Genomic DNA, 17,612 nt, shown 5'->3' with positions numbered 1-17,612 from the left:
GGACCAACCCCACCTTTACCCCCTTTAGGACCAACCCCACCTTTACCCCCTTTAGGACCAACCCCACCTTCACCCCCTTTAGGACCAACCCCACCTTCACCCCCTTTAGGACCAACCCCACCTTCACCCCCTTTAGGACCAACCCCACCTTCACCCCCTTTAGGACCAACCCCACCTTTACCCCCTTTAGGACCAACCCCACCTTTACCCCCTTTAGGACCAACCCCACCTTTACCCCCTTTAGGACCAACCCCACCGTTACCCCCTTTAGGACCAACCCCACCTTTACACCTTTAGGACCGACCCCAGCCTTACCCCCTTTAGGACCAACCCCACCTTCACCCCTTTAGGACCAACCCCACCTTTAGGACCAACCCCACCTTTACCCCCTTTAGGACCAACCCCCACCTTTACCCCCTTTAGGACCAACCCCAGCCTTACCCCCTTTAGGACCAACCCCACCTTTAGCCCCTTTAGGACCAACCTCAGCTTCTACCCCCTTTAAAGCTAACCCCACATCCAGAGAAAGGCCTAAGAGAGGTAGAGAGCGTGCGAGAGACTCACCAGATCATTCATGTTAGCGGTGCTAGCAGGGTGAATATCCTCCAGAAACTCCAACAGGTAGAATGTATACCTGTCCATTAGATGGACCCCGATAGCCAGGTCTGGCTGGTGCTGGAAGAACAGAACAATACGTGGTGTTTCATACATAGGAACTCTTATCAAATCTAACGTATTGAGAAAGCCCTTTTTACATCAGCAGATTATACAGAAACTCAGTCTAAAACCCCAAACAGCAAGAAAAGCAGGTGTAGAAGCACGGTGACTAGGAAAAAAACTCCCTAGAAAGGCCTAAAACTTAGGAAGAAACCTAGAGAGGAACCAGACTATGAGGGGTGGCCAGTCTTCTTCTGGCTGTACCAGGTAGAGAGGAACCAGACTCTGAGGGGTAGCCAGTCCTCTTCTGGCTGTGCCGGGTGGAGATTATAACAGAGTACATGGCCATTAAGGCCAGATCGTTCTTCAAGATGTCCAAACGTTCAATGATAATCACAGTGGTTATAGGTAAAGTGGTTTTATGGAGACTAGATCGGAGGGAGGATTGTTAACACTTTACTTGACAGAGGACAACACAGAGCTACTACCATGTCAACAACACCATAGAGGACAACACGGAGCTACTACCATGTCAACAACACCTTAGAGGACAACACAGAGATACTACCATGTCAACACCTTAGAGGTCAACACAGAGCAACTACCACGTCAACACCATCTTACTTCTCCTTCTTGACTGGAGGCCAGGTGTGTGTGTGTTCTGGTTACTTACCGACAGGGAGTCCTCTCCTACTTGACTGGAGGCCAGGGCCATGAGGTTAGGAGAGTAAAATCTCTCATACATGGAGGCTCCCTGACAAGTATCAATGATGAACAGCAGCTCATTGTACCTGTAAACACAGACAGACACAGACACATATATGTATATGAATCGTGAATAATGAATAAGAATGTTACAGAGGCATAAATATCAAACCCCCAAGACATGCTAACTTGTCTTGGGGGTATGATATAAAATGCTAACCTCCCCTGTTATTGTAATGGCGAGAGGTTAGCATGTCTTTGGGGTATGATATAAAATGCTAACTTCCCCTGTTATTGTAATGGTGAGAGGTTAGCATGTCTTGGGGGTACGATATAAAATGCTAACTTCCCCTGTTATTGTAATGGTGAGAGGTTAGCATGTCTTTGGGGTATGATATAAAATGCTAACTTCCCCTGTTATTGTAATGGTGAGAGGTTAGCATGTCTTGGGGGTATGATATAAAATGCTAACCTCCCCTGTTATTGTAATGGTGAGAGGTTAGCATGTCCTGGGGGTATGATATAAAATGCTAACCTCCCCTGTTATTGTAATGAGAGGTTAGCATGTCTTGGGGGTATGATATAAAATGCTAACCTCCCCTGTTATTGTAATGGTGAGAGGTTAGCATGTCTTGGGGTATGATATCAAATGCTAACTTCCCCTGTTATTGTAATGGTGAGAGGTTAGCATGTCTTGGGGTATGATATAAAATGCTAACCCCTCCCTGTTATTGTAATGGTGAGAGGTTAGTGTGTCTTGGGGGTATCCCCTGTTATTGTAATGGTGAGAGGTTAGCATGTCTTGGGCGTATGCTAACCTCCGCTGTTATTGTAATGGTGAGAGGTTAGCATGTCTTGGGGGGTATGCTAACCTCCGCTGTTATTGTAATGCTGAGAGGTTAGCATGTCTTGGGGGTATGCTAACTTCCTCTGTTATTGTAATGCTGAGAGGTTAGCATGTCTTAGTTAGCATACACTTTTCAAGATTCATTCATGATTATCCATAATTAGTATGTAGCTTCACTGTCCAAATAAATACAGTTTATTTGTAAAGTATTCATACCCTTTGACTTCCTCATTTTGTTACATTAAAAGCCTTACACCCTGACTATACCACTCGCGTCACCTGCGGTGGAGAGGTCAGTTCTATTGGTGACGCAGATCGCGAAGCAAGTCCTGCCTCTCCCATCTCCTCATAGGTTTATAGGAGCAGATACCCACGTTCCATCTCCTAATTGGTTATACCCACGTGGCTGATTGAAAGACTAACTGTGTTGTCGGTCGTTGTGGTAATACTATGAACGTTTAGTAGCCAATCACCATATAAGTTCAAAGATGAAAAATCCTGGAAGGAGGAGAGATGACTAGAAACGATTCGGTTGGCCGTTTTATGTGTGGATTAACTGTCGGGAGTATTTCAGGTAAAATAACTCAATGTTTATATCCCAGGACAAATTAGCGATCAACAGCAAGCTGGCTAAATAGGACACATTAGCTAGCAAGTGCCATAAATGTTGAATGCTGTCAGGTTGTGGAGGTTGGGGAGGGTTTCTGGACAGCTATTTATTTTTTATTTAATGACATGTTTTACCTCCTTTTCTCCCCAATTTCGTGGTATCCAATTGTTAGTAGTTACTATCTTGTCTCATTGCTACAACTCCCGTACGGGCTCGGGAGAGACAAAGGTTGAAAGTCACGCGTCCTCCGAAACACAACCCAACCCAGCCGCACTGCTTCTTAACACAGCACGCATCCAACCCGGAAGCCAGCCGCACCAATGTGTCGGAGGAAACACCGTGCACCCGGCAACCTTGGTTAGCGCGCACTGCGCCCGGCCCGCCACAGGAGTCGCTGGTGCGCGATGAGACAAGGATATCCCTACTGGCCAAACCCTCCCTAACCCGGACGACGCTAGGCCAATTGTGCGTTGCCCCACACACCTCCCAGTCACGGCCGGCTGCGACAGAGCCTGGGCGCGAACCCAGAGCCTCTGGTGGCACAGCTAGCGCTGCTATGCAGTGCCCTAGACCACTGCGCCATGCACAGCTATTTTAATTTCTCTCCAGAGATGTTCGATCTGGTTCAATTCCGGGCTCTGGCTGGGCCACTCAAGGTCATTCAGAGACTTGTCGCGAAGCCACTCCTGCGTTCTCTTGGCTGTTTGCTTTGGGTCATTGTCCTGTTGGAAGGTGAACCTTTGCCATAGTCTGAGGTCCTGAGCAGGTTTTCGTCAAGGATCTCTCTGTACTTTGCTCCATTTATCTTTCCCTCAATCCAGACTAGTCTCCCAGTCCCTGCCGCTGAAAAACATCCCCACAGCATGATGCTGCCACCACCATGCTTCACCGTAGGGATGGATGGATGGTGCCAGGTTTCCTCCAGATGTGACGCTTGGCATTCAGGCCAAAGAGTTCAATCTTGGTTTCATTAGACCAGAGAATCTTGTTTCTCATGGTCTGAGAGTCCTTTAGGTGCCTTTTGGCAAACTCCAAGTGGGCTGTCATGTGCCTTTTACTGAGGAGTGGCTTCCATCTGGATACTCTACCATAAAGGCCTGATTGGTGGAGGGCTGCAGTGATGGTTGTCCTTCTGGAAGGTTCTCGCATCTCCACAGAGGAACTCTGGAGCTCTGTCAGAGTGACCATTGGGTTCTTTGTCACCTCCCTGACCAAGGCCCTTCTCCCCTGATTGCTCAGTTTGGCCGGGCGGCCAGCTCTAAGAAGATTCTTGGTGGTTCCAAACTTCTTCCATTTAAGAATGTTGGAGGCCACTGTGTTCTTGGAGACCTTAAACGTTGCAGACATTTGTTGGTACCCTTCCCCAGATCTGTGCCTCGACAGAATCCTGTCTCGGAGGTCTACGGACAATTCCTTCGACCTCACGACTTGGTTTTTGCTCTGACGTGCACCTGTCAACTGTGTGACCCTTTTTAGACAGGTGTGTGCCTTCCAAAATCATGTCCAAACAATTGAATTTACCACAGCTGGACTCCAATCAAGTTGTAGAAACATCTCAAGGATGATCAATGGAAACAGGATGCACCTGAGCTCAATTGGGGCGGCAGGGTAGCCTAGTGGTTAGAGTGTTGGACTAGTAACCGAAAGATTGCAAGTTCAAACCCCCGAGCTGACAAGGTACAAATCTGTCGTTCTGCCCCTGAACAGGCAGTTAACCCACTGTTCCTAGGACGTCATTGTAAATAAGAATTTGTTCTTAACTGACTTGCCTGGTTAAATAAAGGTAAAAAAAAAAATAAAAAAATAAAATAAAAATTGAGTCTCACAGCAAAGGGTCTGAATACTAATGTAAATAAGGTATTTGTTCTTAATATATTTGCAAACATGTCTAAAAACCTTTTTTCTCTGTCATTATGGGGTATTGTGATGTCACCATGGGGTATTGTGATGTCACCATGGGGTAGATTGATAAATGTTGAATCCATTTTAGAATAAGGATGTAACGTAACAAAACGTGGAAAAAGTCATATAATAGTTTAAAATGTTTACAAGGAGGAGGATTTCCAATAATCCCGTTAACATGGACACATCTGAAATCAGGCTACACGATGGAACTTAAACAAATGCAGGAAATCACCAATCAACATCCTACCACAGTGACCCTGTTGTTTTTGAGAAGCCTATTGGATTCTGAGTTTAGACTCAGTTTGTGAAAACTATTTCCAAGATGAATATTTTCAGTTTTTTCCCGAACTCACTTCAGTCAGGCATAAGAGGGATGTTTAGGTGGCTATCCGCAGATCAAACACACCGCTGGAATGCCGAGTAAGGCGTTGACATGTCCTACTGAAGGCGTTGACATGTCCTAATGAAGGCGTTGACATGTCCTAATGAAGGCGTTGACATGTCCTAATGAAGGCGTTGACATGTCCTAATGAAGGCGGTGACATGTCCTAATGAAGGCGGTGACATGTCCTAATGAAGGCGGTGACATGTCCTAATGAAGGCGGTGACATGTCCTAATGAAGGCGGTGACATGTCCTAATGAAGGCGTTGACATGTCCTAATGAAGGCGTTGACATGTCCTAATGAAGGCGTTGACATGTCCTAATGAAGGCGTTGACATGTCCTAATGAAGGCGTTGACATGTCCTAATGAAGGCGTTGACATGTCCTAATGAAGGCGTTGACATGTCCTAATGAAGGCGTTGACATGTCCTAATGAAGGCGTTGACATGTCCTAATGAAGGCGTTGACATGTCCTAATGAAGGCGTTGACATGTCCTAATGAAGGCGTTGACATGTCCTAATGAAGGCGTTGACATGTCCTAATGAAGGTGTTGACATGTCCTAATGAAGGTGTTGACATGTCCTAATGAAGGTGTTGACATGTCCTAATGAAGGTGTTGACATGTCCTAATGCAGCATTTTTACATTGAGAACTACTTATGTCCCCACGTCCTTTATCCCTGAAGTGTGTGGCGTCTTCGTGTGGGCTGCGGTGTGTGTTAAACCTCCTAATGAAAGCACCGCGGGCCAGAAGGGGACAAAGTCACGGTGATGCTAATTATCCAGACTGTAATGAGTGAATGTGTGTAATCAGGACATTAGTCAGACTGTAATGAGTGAATGTGTGTAATCAAGACATTAGTCAAACTGTAGTGGCTGGCGTCACCACGGTTTTATCAGACACACACACCCCCCCCCCTCCCCACATTTCCTCTTCCCTCCTCTTCCCTCCTCACCCCTCCCTCCCCTCCCTCTTCTCTTCTCTCCCTCCCCTCCTCACCCTCATCTCTCTCCTCATCCCTCGTCTCACCCTCCCCATCCCTCCCTCCTCTCCCTCTTCTCTCCCTCCCCTCCTCACCCTCATCCCTGTCCTCTCCCATCCCTCTTCCCCCCCCCCCCCTTACCTTCTCTTTGTCCACATCTGTTCAAAGGCGTCGGCCAGCTCCACGTTGCTGATCTCTTCAGAGTCCTGGAACTTCAGGAAGCCGTTCCCACCGTGACCTGTCAATCAATCCATCCATCAATCAATACATCAATCAATACATCAATCAATACATCCATCAATCAATAAATCAATCCATCAATCAATCCATCAATCAATCCATCCATCCATACATCAATCAATACATCAATCAATACATCAATCAATACATCCATCAATCAATCAATCAATACATCAATCAATCCATCCATCAATCAATCCATCAATCCATCCATCAATCCATCCATCAATACATCAATCAATCCAGCCATCCAGCCATACATCAATCAATCCAGCCATCAATCAATCAATCAATACATCAATCCATCAATCAATCCATCCACCCATCAATACACCCATGTATGTCTGGTGCGTGCGTGTGTGGTGTGTGCGTAGTGTGTGCGTGTCTGGTGTGTGTGTGCTTAGCATGTGCGTGTGTCTGGCGTGTCTGGTGTGTGTGTGTGTCTGGCGTGTCTGGTGTGTGTGTGTGCGTGTCTGGTGTGTGTGCGTAGTGTGTGCGTGTCTGGTGTGTGCGTGTCTGGTGTGTGTGGTGTGTGTCTAGCGTGTGCGGGTCTGGTGTGTGCGTGTGTGTCTAGCGTGTGCGTGTCTGGTGTGTGTGTGTGTCTAGCGTGTGCGTGTCTGGTGTGTGTGTGTGTGTGTCTAGCGTGTGCGTGTCTGGTGTGTGTGTGTCTAGCGTGTGCGTGTCTGGTGTGTGCGTGTGTCTAGCGTGTGCGTGTCTGGTGTGTGCGTGTGTGTCTAGCGTGTGTGTGCCTGGCGTGTGCGTACCAGTGAGGTAGATGAGGATGTTGCTGTGGTCGTCAGAGAGGAGGCGTTTAGACCGCGGCGTGCTGGGTGGCAGCCTTCCCGTCAGCACACGAAGGAAGTTCTCAACGGTCACCTGAAAACAGAGAGAGAGAGACAGAGAGAGACAGAGAGAGACAGAGAGAGAGAGAGAGAGAGAGAGAGAAAACACAATCATTCCCCAGGCTCATTCCCCACACAATACGTTTCCCCTGACGGCAACACGATGAACCTCCCACGTACTATTTATAGATGGTCATTATTCACCGTGGAAATAAATGAATACCAGGATAACCATGATCCATCCGTCTGGCTGGTGCGTTGAACTCAACACACACCTGTTATGACAGTCCAGAGGTGATCATAGAATAACCAGGGAAGACCTAGGTACATCGTCTACCCCCAAGTCATAAGACTCCTGAACATCTAGTCAAATGGCTACCCAGACTATCTACCCCCCTCCCTCTCTTTACACCACTGCTGCTCTCTGTTGTCATCTATGTATAGTCACTTTAATAACTCTACCTACATGTACATACTACCTCTGTATATAGCCTCCACATTGACTCTGTACTGTAATACCCTGTATATAGCCTCCACATTGACTCTGTACTGTAATACCCTGTATATAGCCTCCACATTGACTCTGTACCGTAACACCCTGTATATAGCCTCCACATTGACTCTGTACCAGTACCCCCTGTATATAGCCTCCACATTGACTCTGTACCGTAATACCCTGTATATAGCCTCCACATTGACTCTGTACTGTAATACCCTGTATATAGCCTCCACATTGACTCTGTACCGTAATACCCTGTATATAGCCTCCACATTGACTCTGTACTGTAATACCCTGTATATAGCCTCCACATTGACTCTGTACCGTAATACCCTGTATATAGCCTCCACATTGACTCTGTACCGGTACCCCCTGTATATAGCCTCCACATTGACTCTGTACCGGTACCCCCTGTATATAGCCTCCACATTGACTCTGTATCGGTACCCCCTGTTTATTGGTTAAGGGCTCGTAAGTCAGCATTTCACTGTAAGGTCTACTACACCTGTTGTATTCAGCATTTCACTGTGAGGTCTACTACACCTGTTGTATTCAGCATTTCACTGTGAGGTCTACTACACCTGTTGTATTCAGCATTTCACTGTAAGGTCTACTACACCTGTTGTAATTCAGCATTTCACTGTGAGGTCTACTACACCTGTTGTATTCAGCATTTCACTGTAAGGTCTACTACACCTGTTGTATTCAGCATTTCACTGTAAGGTCTACTACACCTGTTGAATTCAGCATTTCACTGTGAGGTCTACTACACCTGTTGTATTCAGCATTTCACTGTGAGGTCTACTACACCTGTTGTATTCACCTGTTGTATTCAGTTGTATTGGCAAAAGGGGGAGGGGCTTGGTGTGAGTGGCAGGGGGAGGGGCTTGGTGTGAGTGGCAAGGGAAGGGGCTTGGTGTGAGTGGCAAGGGGAGGGGCTTGGTGTGAGTGGCAAGGGAAGGGGCTTGGTGTGAGTGGCAAGGGAAGGGGCTTGGTGTGAGTGGCAAGGGAAGGGGCTTGGTGTGAGTGGCAGGGGGAGGGGCATGGTGTGAGTGGCAAGGGAAGGGGCTTGGTGTGAGTGTGAGTGGCAAGGGAAGGGGCTTGGTGTGAGTGGCAGGGGGAGGGGCTTGGTGTGAGTGGCAAGGGAAGGTGCTTGGTGTGAGTGGCAAGGGAAGGGGCTTGGTGTGAGTGGCAAGGGAAGGGGCTTGGTGTGAGTGGCAGGGGGAGGGGCTTGGTGTGAGTGGCAAGGGAAGGGGCTTGGTGTGAGTGGCAGGGGGAGGGGCTTGGTGTGAGTGGCAAGGGAAGGGGCTTGGTGTGAGTGGCAGGGGGAGGGGCTTGGTGTGAGTGGCAACACACTCACCTCGTAACCACGGTAATCCACCTCTACGTCATCTCCATACACGTTGAGCTCCATGTTCTTGTGACTGAACACCGTGGCCGGCTTCGGGTTTCTATGGTTACACGCCATGTCGTCTGCCAGCATCAAAACTATGTGACTGGAGAGAAGGGAGGGAGGAAGGAGGGAAGTAAAGAGAGAGAGGGTGGGACCAGTTATAACATGTCCATCTTTGACCTGAGTATGTCACCTGTGGTGGAGCAGCACTCCGTCAGACAGACCCTGTGGTGGAGCAGCACTCTGTCAGACAGACAGACCCTGTGGTGGAGCAGCACTCTGTCAGACAGACAGACCCTGTGGTGGAGCAGCACTCTGTCAGACAGACAGACCCTGTGGTGGAGCAGCACTCTGTCAGACAGACACACCCTGTGGTGGAGCAGCACTCTGTCAGACAGACACACCCTGTGGTGGAGCAGCACTCTGTCAGACAGACAGACCCTGTGGTGGAGCAGCACTCCGTCAGACACAGACAGACCCTGTGGTAGAGCAGCACTCTGTCAGACAGACAGACCCTGTGGTGGAGCAGCACTCCGTCAGACACAGACAGACCCTGTGGTGGAGCAGCACTCCGTCAGACACAGACAGACCCTGTGGTAGAGCAGCACTCTGTCAGACAGACAGACCCTGTGGTGGAGCAGCACTCTGTCAGACAGACAGACCCTGTGGTAGAGCAGCACTCTGTCAGACAGACAGACCCTGTGGTAGAGCAGCACTCTGTCAGACAGACAGACCCTGTGGTGGAGCAGCACTCCGTCAGACACAGACAGACCCTGTGGTGGAGCAGCACTCTGTCAGACAGACAGACCCTGTGGTGGAGCAGCACTCTGTCAGACAGACAGACAGACCCTGTGGTGGAGCAGCACTCTGTCAGACAGACAGACCCTGTGGTGGAGCGGCACTCTGTCAGACAGACCCTGTGGTGGAGCAGCACTCCGTCAGACACAGACAGACCCTGTGGTGGAGCAGCACTCTGTCAGACAGACAGACCCTGTGGTGGAGCAGCACTCTGTCAGACAGACAGACAGACCCTGTGGTGGAGCAGCACTCTGTCAGACAGACAGACAGACCCTGTGGTGGAGCGGCACTCTGTCAGACAGACCCTGTGGTGGAGCAGCACTCCGTCAGACAGACACACCCTGTGGTGGAGCAGCACTCTGTCAGACAGACACACCCTGTGGTGGAGCAGCACTCTGTCAGACAGACACACCCTGTGGTGGAGCAGCACTGTCAGACAGACCCTGTGGTGGAGCAGCACTCTGTCAGACAGACAGACCCTGTGGTGGAGCGGCACTGTCAGACAGACCCTGTGGTGGAGCAGCACTCTGTCAGACAGACAGATCCTGTGGTGGAGCAGCACTCTGTCAGACAGACAGACCCTGTGGTGGAGCAGCACTCAGACCCTGTGGTGGAGCAGCACTCTGTCAGACAGACAGACCCTGTGGTGGAGCAGCACTCTGTCAGACAGACAGACCCTGTGGTGGAGCAGCACTCTGTCAGACAGACAGACCCTGTGGTGGAGCAGCACTCTGTCAGACAGACACACCCTGTGGTGGAGCAGCACTCTGTCAGACAGACAGACCCTGTGGTGGAGCGGCACTCTGTCAGACAGACAGACAGACCCTGTGGTGGAGCGGCACTCTGTCAGACAGACAGACCCTGTGGTGGAGCGGCACTCTGTCAGACAGACACACCCTGTGGTGGAGCGGCACTCTGTCAGACAGACCCTGTGGTGGAGCGGCACTCTGTCAGACAGACACACCCTGTGGTGGAGCAGCACTCTGTCAGACAGACAGACCCTGTGGTGGAGCAGCACTCTGTCAGACAGACAGACCCTGTGGTGGAGCAGCACTCTGTCAGACAGACAGACCCTGTGGTGGAGCAGCACTCTGTCAGACAGACAGACCCTGTGGTGGAGCAGCACTCTGTCAGACAGACAGACCCTGTGGTGGAGCAGCACTGTCAGACAGACACACCCTGTGGTGGAGCAGCACTCTGTCAGTTTTAGATTAACTAACTTCTTAGTAATGACTCGGGACGTCGGGTTTGATACGAAAGCTTATTTTAGTAAGAATACTTGTTTACGTTACATTTAACAACAATTGTTTTGGTACAGAGCAATGCAGGTAAGATGCTGTTGGAAAGTCAGCCACAATCATTCGCACCTGCACATAATTGGCGCGTTATCACTCATTCCTCTCCCAAGGCATTCTGGGACTTGCAGTCAAAAAGCGTAATTCAGCACAACCCAATACAATTACATATGCAAATAAATCTAAAGAAATATCTTTAGATACAGTTCAAAGAATAAACTCAAACATTAACTCTGTAACACATTAAAGTTACAACATCCTCCCCCCCCGATGAACAATTGTGTTCATCTAGATCTCTAGGCAGTATATCAACTGAATAGGTCTCCTCAACAAAGTCCCTGAAGCAGTACGAACTGAACATGATCTAACTAAGCCATCTCGGCCTGGAAACAGTTCCTCAATATTTCCTAGTTTCCAGGTTTGTCTGGGTGTGTTATCTTCTCCAATGAGTACAACGTCACCCGCCTTCAGTGGGGTGGGCTGTGGTGTGTCACAGCGGTGTGCTGACTTTAGATCCAGCAAGTAGTCTCTTCGCCAACTGTTCCAGAAACTGGTCACAAGTCTCTGCCTGTACTTCCATCTGCGTGTCATTTCCCGCTTGTGTAACGTTGGGTGCTGAGTGTCACTTGCTCCAGAATGCATCACCTTCTCATGTTGGTACTGTATCAGCATTTCTGAGTATCTGGACTTATTGGGCAGAACCCATGGGTGCTGCTCTCTGAATGTGAAGTTGGACTGTTGCAGTCTTCCTCCTACACTGAGCAGTTCGTGTTCGTCCAGGAAAGGTTTCAGTTCTCTGATTTTACAGTCATTGTTTAGGCTTTTTCCTGCCTTCAGTAGTTTGATCTCCTGTCCGAAACTCTGTTGTTGTGTTACCTTAATCCAGTACTTTTCTGCATCGAACAGTTCGTCAGCAGTCAGTTCACCTTGCATCTTTATGGTTGTACGAGCATTGGCTATGAATCTCTTTATCCAGGCGGTGACTCTGAACACTCTTTTCAGTTTGCTGTACCTTTCAAGCTCCAACACAGGTTCAGTGCTGTCTGTGCTGTTTGCTGCGAGTTGTACAGTAGCCTGGCAACTGGACTTGAGTTCTATATTCACCTCATCCGGAACCTTGTTATCATCAGTCTCTTCGGACTGATTGGGTGATGTCAGAATTCTGGGTCCATTCCACCATAGCTCGCTCTGTGTCAAGTTTCTAACAGTTTGTCCTCTTGTAGGGAGGTCAGCTGGATTCGTTTTCCCTTCAATATGTGACCATGACTCTGGATTGGTCAAGGACTGGATCTCCGTCACTCTGTTCGCAACAAACTGTTTCCATTTCTGAGCTGAGCTGCAAATCCAATGCAGCACGATCATCGAGTCTGTCCACATGTTAATCTGTTTTTCTTCCATTTTCAGTGTGGTCATCAAGTTGGTTGCTAGTCTCGCTCCAATCACAGCTCCCATGAGCTCCAGGCGTGGCAGCGTCATTTTCTTAAGTGGGGCTACCCTGGACTTGGATGCGACTAGACTTGTTGTTTCCCTGTCTTGTGACTCACCTTGCAAGTAAGCTACTGCACTGTAAGCCCTTTCACTTGCATCACAGAACACGTGTAGTTTCAGGGTGTGGTTATTCTGTGGCCGCATGTCTGTTCTGTACCACCTTGGTATGGTGAGCTGGTGTAACTGGGGTAGTTCTGAACACCACTGTTGCCATTCTCGTGTCAGATCAGGTGGTAATTCTTCGTCCCAGCTGAGTCCCCTCTCCCACATTTCCTGGAACATGCACTTGATCCTGATGGTGAAGGGAGTTAAGAAACCAAGAGGGTCGAAGATACGTGCAGACGACTGCAGAACACTTCTCTTTGTGTTTTCCTTTTGCCTTAGAATGCTCAGTAACGGCCTGAGGTCAAACACAAAGTCATCCGTTTCCGGCCTCCATACTAAACCTAAAACCTTCAGCGCTAATCCTTGTGTTTCTAGCGTCAATGGGTGGTCAGTTGTCGTACTCTCCTCCCATTTTGTTTTCAATTCAGGAGAATTTGTCATCCACTTGCAGAGGTCCATGCCTGCATTCGACAGCATTCGCTTTGCAGTTGTTGTCACAAGGTAAGCCTCTTCAACATTGCGTGAACTTGCAATGAAGTCATCTACGTAGAGTGACTCTCTCAGTATCTCTACAACTTCTGGTTGTTCTGTTTCATATTGTTTCAGGTGCTTCCTGATTGTAGCTGCCAGCAAAAATGGACTTGGGGAAGCTCCAAATACCACTCTTTTCATCCTCAGCACACGCAGCTCCTCTTCATTTTCTCCTCTTGGTGGGCCAGTGAGCCATAGAAATCTCACGGCGTCTCTGTCTCTCTCTGCTAGGGATATCTGCAGGAAAGCTTTCTTGATGTCTGCCATGAATGCGATCTCATGTAGTCTGAACTTTATCAGAACGCTGAGCAGATCCGGATTCAGGTTCGGTCCTGTGAGTAGACAGTCATTGAGAGATGGACAGCCATCTTCATGGGACGAGGCATCAAACACCACTCTCAGTTTTGTTGTCACCTTATCTTCTCGGAGTACTGCATGGTGAGGTAAGTAGTATTTTACGTTGTCTGCACTTGATGCATTGTCCTTGGGCACGTCCTCTGCCATATCTTGTTGTAAGTAGTCTTCTACTACTTCTTTGTATCTGCTGTACAACGTCACATCCTTCTTCAGCCTTTTCTTCAGACATTCAAACCGTTTCTTGGCGATTCTATAGTTGTCTTGGAGTTCTGGCATTTCTCGTTTCCATGGCAACTCCACATGGTATCGCCCATCTTTGAAGGTGGTTGTTTCCTCAAACCTTTGTAGAGCCTCGGTTTCCTCTGCGTTCTGTGTTTTCTCGCTTAGAATACCCAGAGACTCAAGCTCCCAGAATGCATGCAATTGCTTGGAGACTAGTGTGTCTTCATCAAGTGGGATGAACATGCAAGTTGCCTCGGCGACACTTGACATGGACACGGGTCCCTGCACCGACCATCCAAAGGTGCTCTCTAAAGCAACTAGCGTCTCCGTCAGTCGCTCCACTCTGCCTGATACTATCTGCCAGTAGTAATCTGCTCCTATCAGGACAGAGAGTTCAGGATCATTGTCATCTCCTGGAAAGTCTGCGAGCTGCAGTCCCCTTTTACTGAGCTCATACTGAATCCGTTCACCAGGAACCTTCATCACAGCTGTGCACACTTGTGGGGTTTCAATTGCCTCGATCTCTATTCTCTGCTGTTTGTCCCAGACATTCTCCAAGATGACTTTCACTGTGTTGCGTTGGGATGTTGCTGGGGCAGAGGAGCCAAACGTGTGAAGAGTGAGTGCCTCTTGTCTGATTACTGGTAGCTTCAAGCCCTTCACAAGGTTTTCATGTATGAAGCTTCTCTGACTGCCTCCATCTAGTAAGCAACGAGCTATCTTCCTGCCCGATGGGCCTTCTACCCATGCCTTTGCCGTTTGTAGCAACACAGTGTTCTGTCCATCTGGTTTCATCTTCACTGAATGGGGAATAACTGAGGAAACAACAGCATCTACAGAAACAGTAGGGGGTTGCACCTCCCTCCTCTTACTGGTACAAACCGCAATGTGATGTCTGCTTCCACATGTTGCACATGACACATCTTTGACTTTACAGAATTTTGCTATGTGTCTCTGTCCTAAACATACAAAGCATCTTCCCATGTTCTTTAGTTTCTCTTTGCGTGTAGCAATATTGTAGTCAGGGCAGTTTTCTGATTTGTGGTCTGCACTGTCACAAAATAGACACGTTTGTTGTTCCTTCTGGCTGGTTGTATGCAGTGCTGCAGCAGAGGGCATGTTGGGTCTTTTTGTTTTCATTTCATTGGAGAAGCATGACTTGTTCCATGGTTTGCTCTCTTTCTGTTGGTTGTATGATCTTGTCATTGGTAGCGCTCTCTCCCTGCTCTGAACCTCTTTCTGTAGGAAACTGATAATCTCAGACACTTTCCATTCATCATCTACTCCCCTCTGACGACTATAGTCAAGAGCTATGTCCTCTGGAATCATCTGCAGTAAGATTGGGAATAGTAGGCTTCCATAGGTTTCTGACATTACACCCAGTGATTCCAGGCTCCTAATCTGAATTTCACATTCATCATATAGCTGCCTCAATGCATTTAGATCAGAGGATTTCTTCACAGGTGTGAGATTCAGCAGCTTTGACATATGAGCACTAATCACAAGATCTTTCCTTCCAAATCTGCTCTTGAGTAGAGTGATTGCATTATCATAGTTACTGTCTGTTAACATCAGTCCTGCTACTGCCTTTGCAGCTGGTCCAGTGAGATATGTTTTCAGATAGGTAAACTTCTCTTTTTTACACAGGGAATCATTGTTGTGAATAGCAGTCTCATATTGGCTCCAAAACTCCTGCCACATACTGACATCTCCATAGAATTTCTCAATAATCAACTTCGGTAGCCTTACTGATTGTCTCTGTGATATGTTTGAGTTAGCGTCACTCACCCGGGCTGGTAGTGAATTGACGTCCTGTTTCTTCGTTATCACTCTTTGCGCACGGCTCTTCAGCATGATAATGCGTTCTTTGTAATCCTCCGTGCATGCAATCTCTGCCTCCAATCCGTCCAATGGCGTTAACTGTTCAATTCCACGATCGAGCTCAAACAAACTGTCCTCCTTAGCGGATAGCAATTCCAACAATGTACTCAAGTGATCGGTATCCGGATTTGACTGGGATATTTCCACGTCAATCTGATTCAAAATCCGCGTTGTTGCGCCTCGAATGGTAACCCGCTTTCGTCTCATTCTTTCTGCTTCATGCCGACGTTCCTCCTCAGCCATTTCAGCCACTTCTTCGTCGCAGCTCATATCCCGGGTTTCGGCACCAAATTTTAGATTAACTAACTTCTTAGTAATGACTCGGGACGTCGGGTTTGATACGAAAGCTTATTTTAGTAAGAATACTTGTTTACGTTACATTTAACAACAATTGTTTTGGTACAGAGCAATGCAGGTAAGATGCTGTTGGAAAGTCAGCCACAATCATTCGCACCTGCACATAATTGGCGCGTTATCACTCATTCCTCTCCCAAGGCATTCTGGGACTTGCAGTCAAAAAGCGTAATTCAACACAACCCAATACAATTACATATGCAAATAAATCTAAAGAAATATCTTTAGATACAGTTCAAAGAATAAACTCAAACATTAACTCTGTAACACATTAAAGTTACAACAGTCAGACAGACAGACCCTGTGGTGGAGCGGCACTCTGTCAGACAGACACACCCTGTGGTGGAGCGGCACTCTGTCAGACAGACACACCCTGTGGTGGAGCGGCACTCTGTCAGACAGACACACCCTGTGGTGGAGCGGCACTCTGTCAGACAGACACACCCTGTGGTGGAGCGGCACTCTGTCAGACAGACACACCCTGTGGTGGAGCGGCACTCTGTCAGACAGACAGACCCTGTGGTGGAGCAGCACTCTGTCAGACAGACAGACCCTGTGGTGGAGCAGCACTCTGTCAGACAGACAGACCCTGTGGTGGAGCAGCACTCTGTCAGACAGACAGACCCTGTGGTGGAGCAGCACTCTGTCAGACAGACAGACCCTGTGGTGGAGCAGCACTCTGTCAGACAGACAGACCCTGTGGTGGAGCAGCACTCTGTCAGACAGACAGACCCTGTGGTGGAGCAGCACTCTGTCAGACAGACAGACCCTGTGGTGGAGCAGCACTCTGTCAGACAGACAGACCCTGTGGTGGAGCAGCACTCTGTCAGACAGACACACCCTGTGGTGGAGCAGCACTCTGTCAGACAGACAGACCCTGTGGTGGAGCAGCACTCTGTCAGACAGACCCACCCTGTGGTGGAGCAGCACTCTGTCAGACAGACAGACCCTGTGGTGGAGCAGCACTCTGTCAGACAGACAGACCCTGTGGTGGAGCAGCACTCTGTCAGACAGACCCTGTGGTACAGAGACAGACCCTGTGGTACAGAGACAGACCCTGTGGTGGAGCAGCACTCTGTCAGACAGACCCTGTGGTACAGAGACAGAACCTGTGGTCCATAACTGGTACAGACTAGTACCATTTTAGAATACCGTCTCATATGATTACAATCAACTCTTCCCAGCCCTACCGATCTAAAGAAACTACTGAAGCCTGTTAGAAAACGCTTATACAATCAGTTGAATTTAATCAACGGCCACTAGTCTCTTGTATGCACCGGGCCAATAGTATCCTCTTCACGTGCATATCACATATGGCAGCTGTTATCAGCCAGCTGCATCACCTACTCACTCACCTGCTTCTCTCAGCATCCCCTAACCAGCCCTCACTCACCTGCTTCTCTCAGCATCCCCTAACCAGCCCTCACTCACCTGCTTCTCTCAGCATCCCCTAACCAGACATCACTCACCTGCTTCTCTCAGCATCCCCTAACCAGTCCTCACTCACCTGCTTCTCT

The 17,612-nt window shown here is 48.5% G+C and overlaps 1 protein-coding gene across 3 annotated transcripts in view; it reads right to left on the bottom strand.

The window, feature by feature from the left end:
• Positions 1-17,612, bottom strand: part of LOC139386958 (phosphatidylinositol glycan anchor biosynthesis, class K) — a 30,849-nt gene that overhangs the window by 9,421 nt on the left and 3,816 nt on the right. For all 3 annotated transcript variants that reach the window (XR_011629108.1, XR_011629109.1, XM_071132869.1), the window contains exons 4-8: positions 9,032-9,167; positions 7,095-7,206; positions 6,232-6,328; positions 1,331-1,448; positions 565-675 (exon numbers count right to left, since the gene is read on the bottom strand). Coding sequence is in view for 1 of the 3 variants with exons in the window: in XM_071132869.1 (XP_070988970.1) it covers positions 565-675; positions 1,331-1,448; positions 6,232-6,328; positions 7,095-7,206; positions 9,032-9,167 (574 nt within the window). In the remaining 2 variants the exon portion in view is untranslated. The remainder of the gene's footprint in view (positions 1-564; positions 676-1,330; positions 1,449-6,231; positions 6,329-7,094; positions 7,207-9,031; positions 9,168-17,612) is intronic.

This window comes from Oncorhynchus clarkii, chromosome 28 (assembly GCF_045791955.1).
Source record: "Oncorhynchus clarkii lewisi isolate Uvic-CL-2024 chromosome 28, UVic_Ocla_1.0, whole genome shotgun sequence".
Lineage (NCBI taxonomy): Eukaryota > Metazoa > Chordata > Actinopteri > Salmoniformes > Salmonidae > Oncorhynchus > Oncorhynchus clarkii.
Note: the sequence above shows the minus strand (reverse complement) of the source record. Positions and strands in the feature narration are given on the sequence as shown.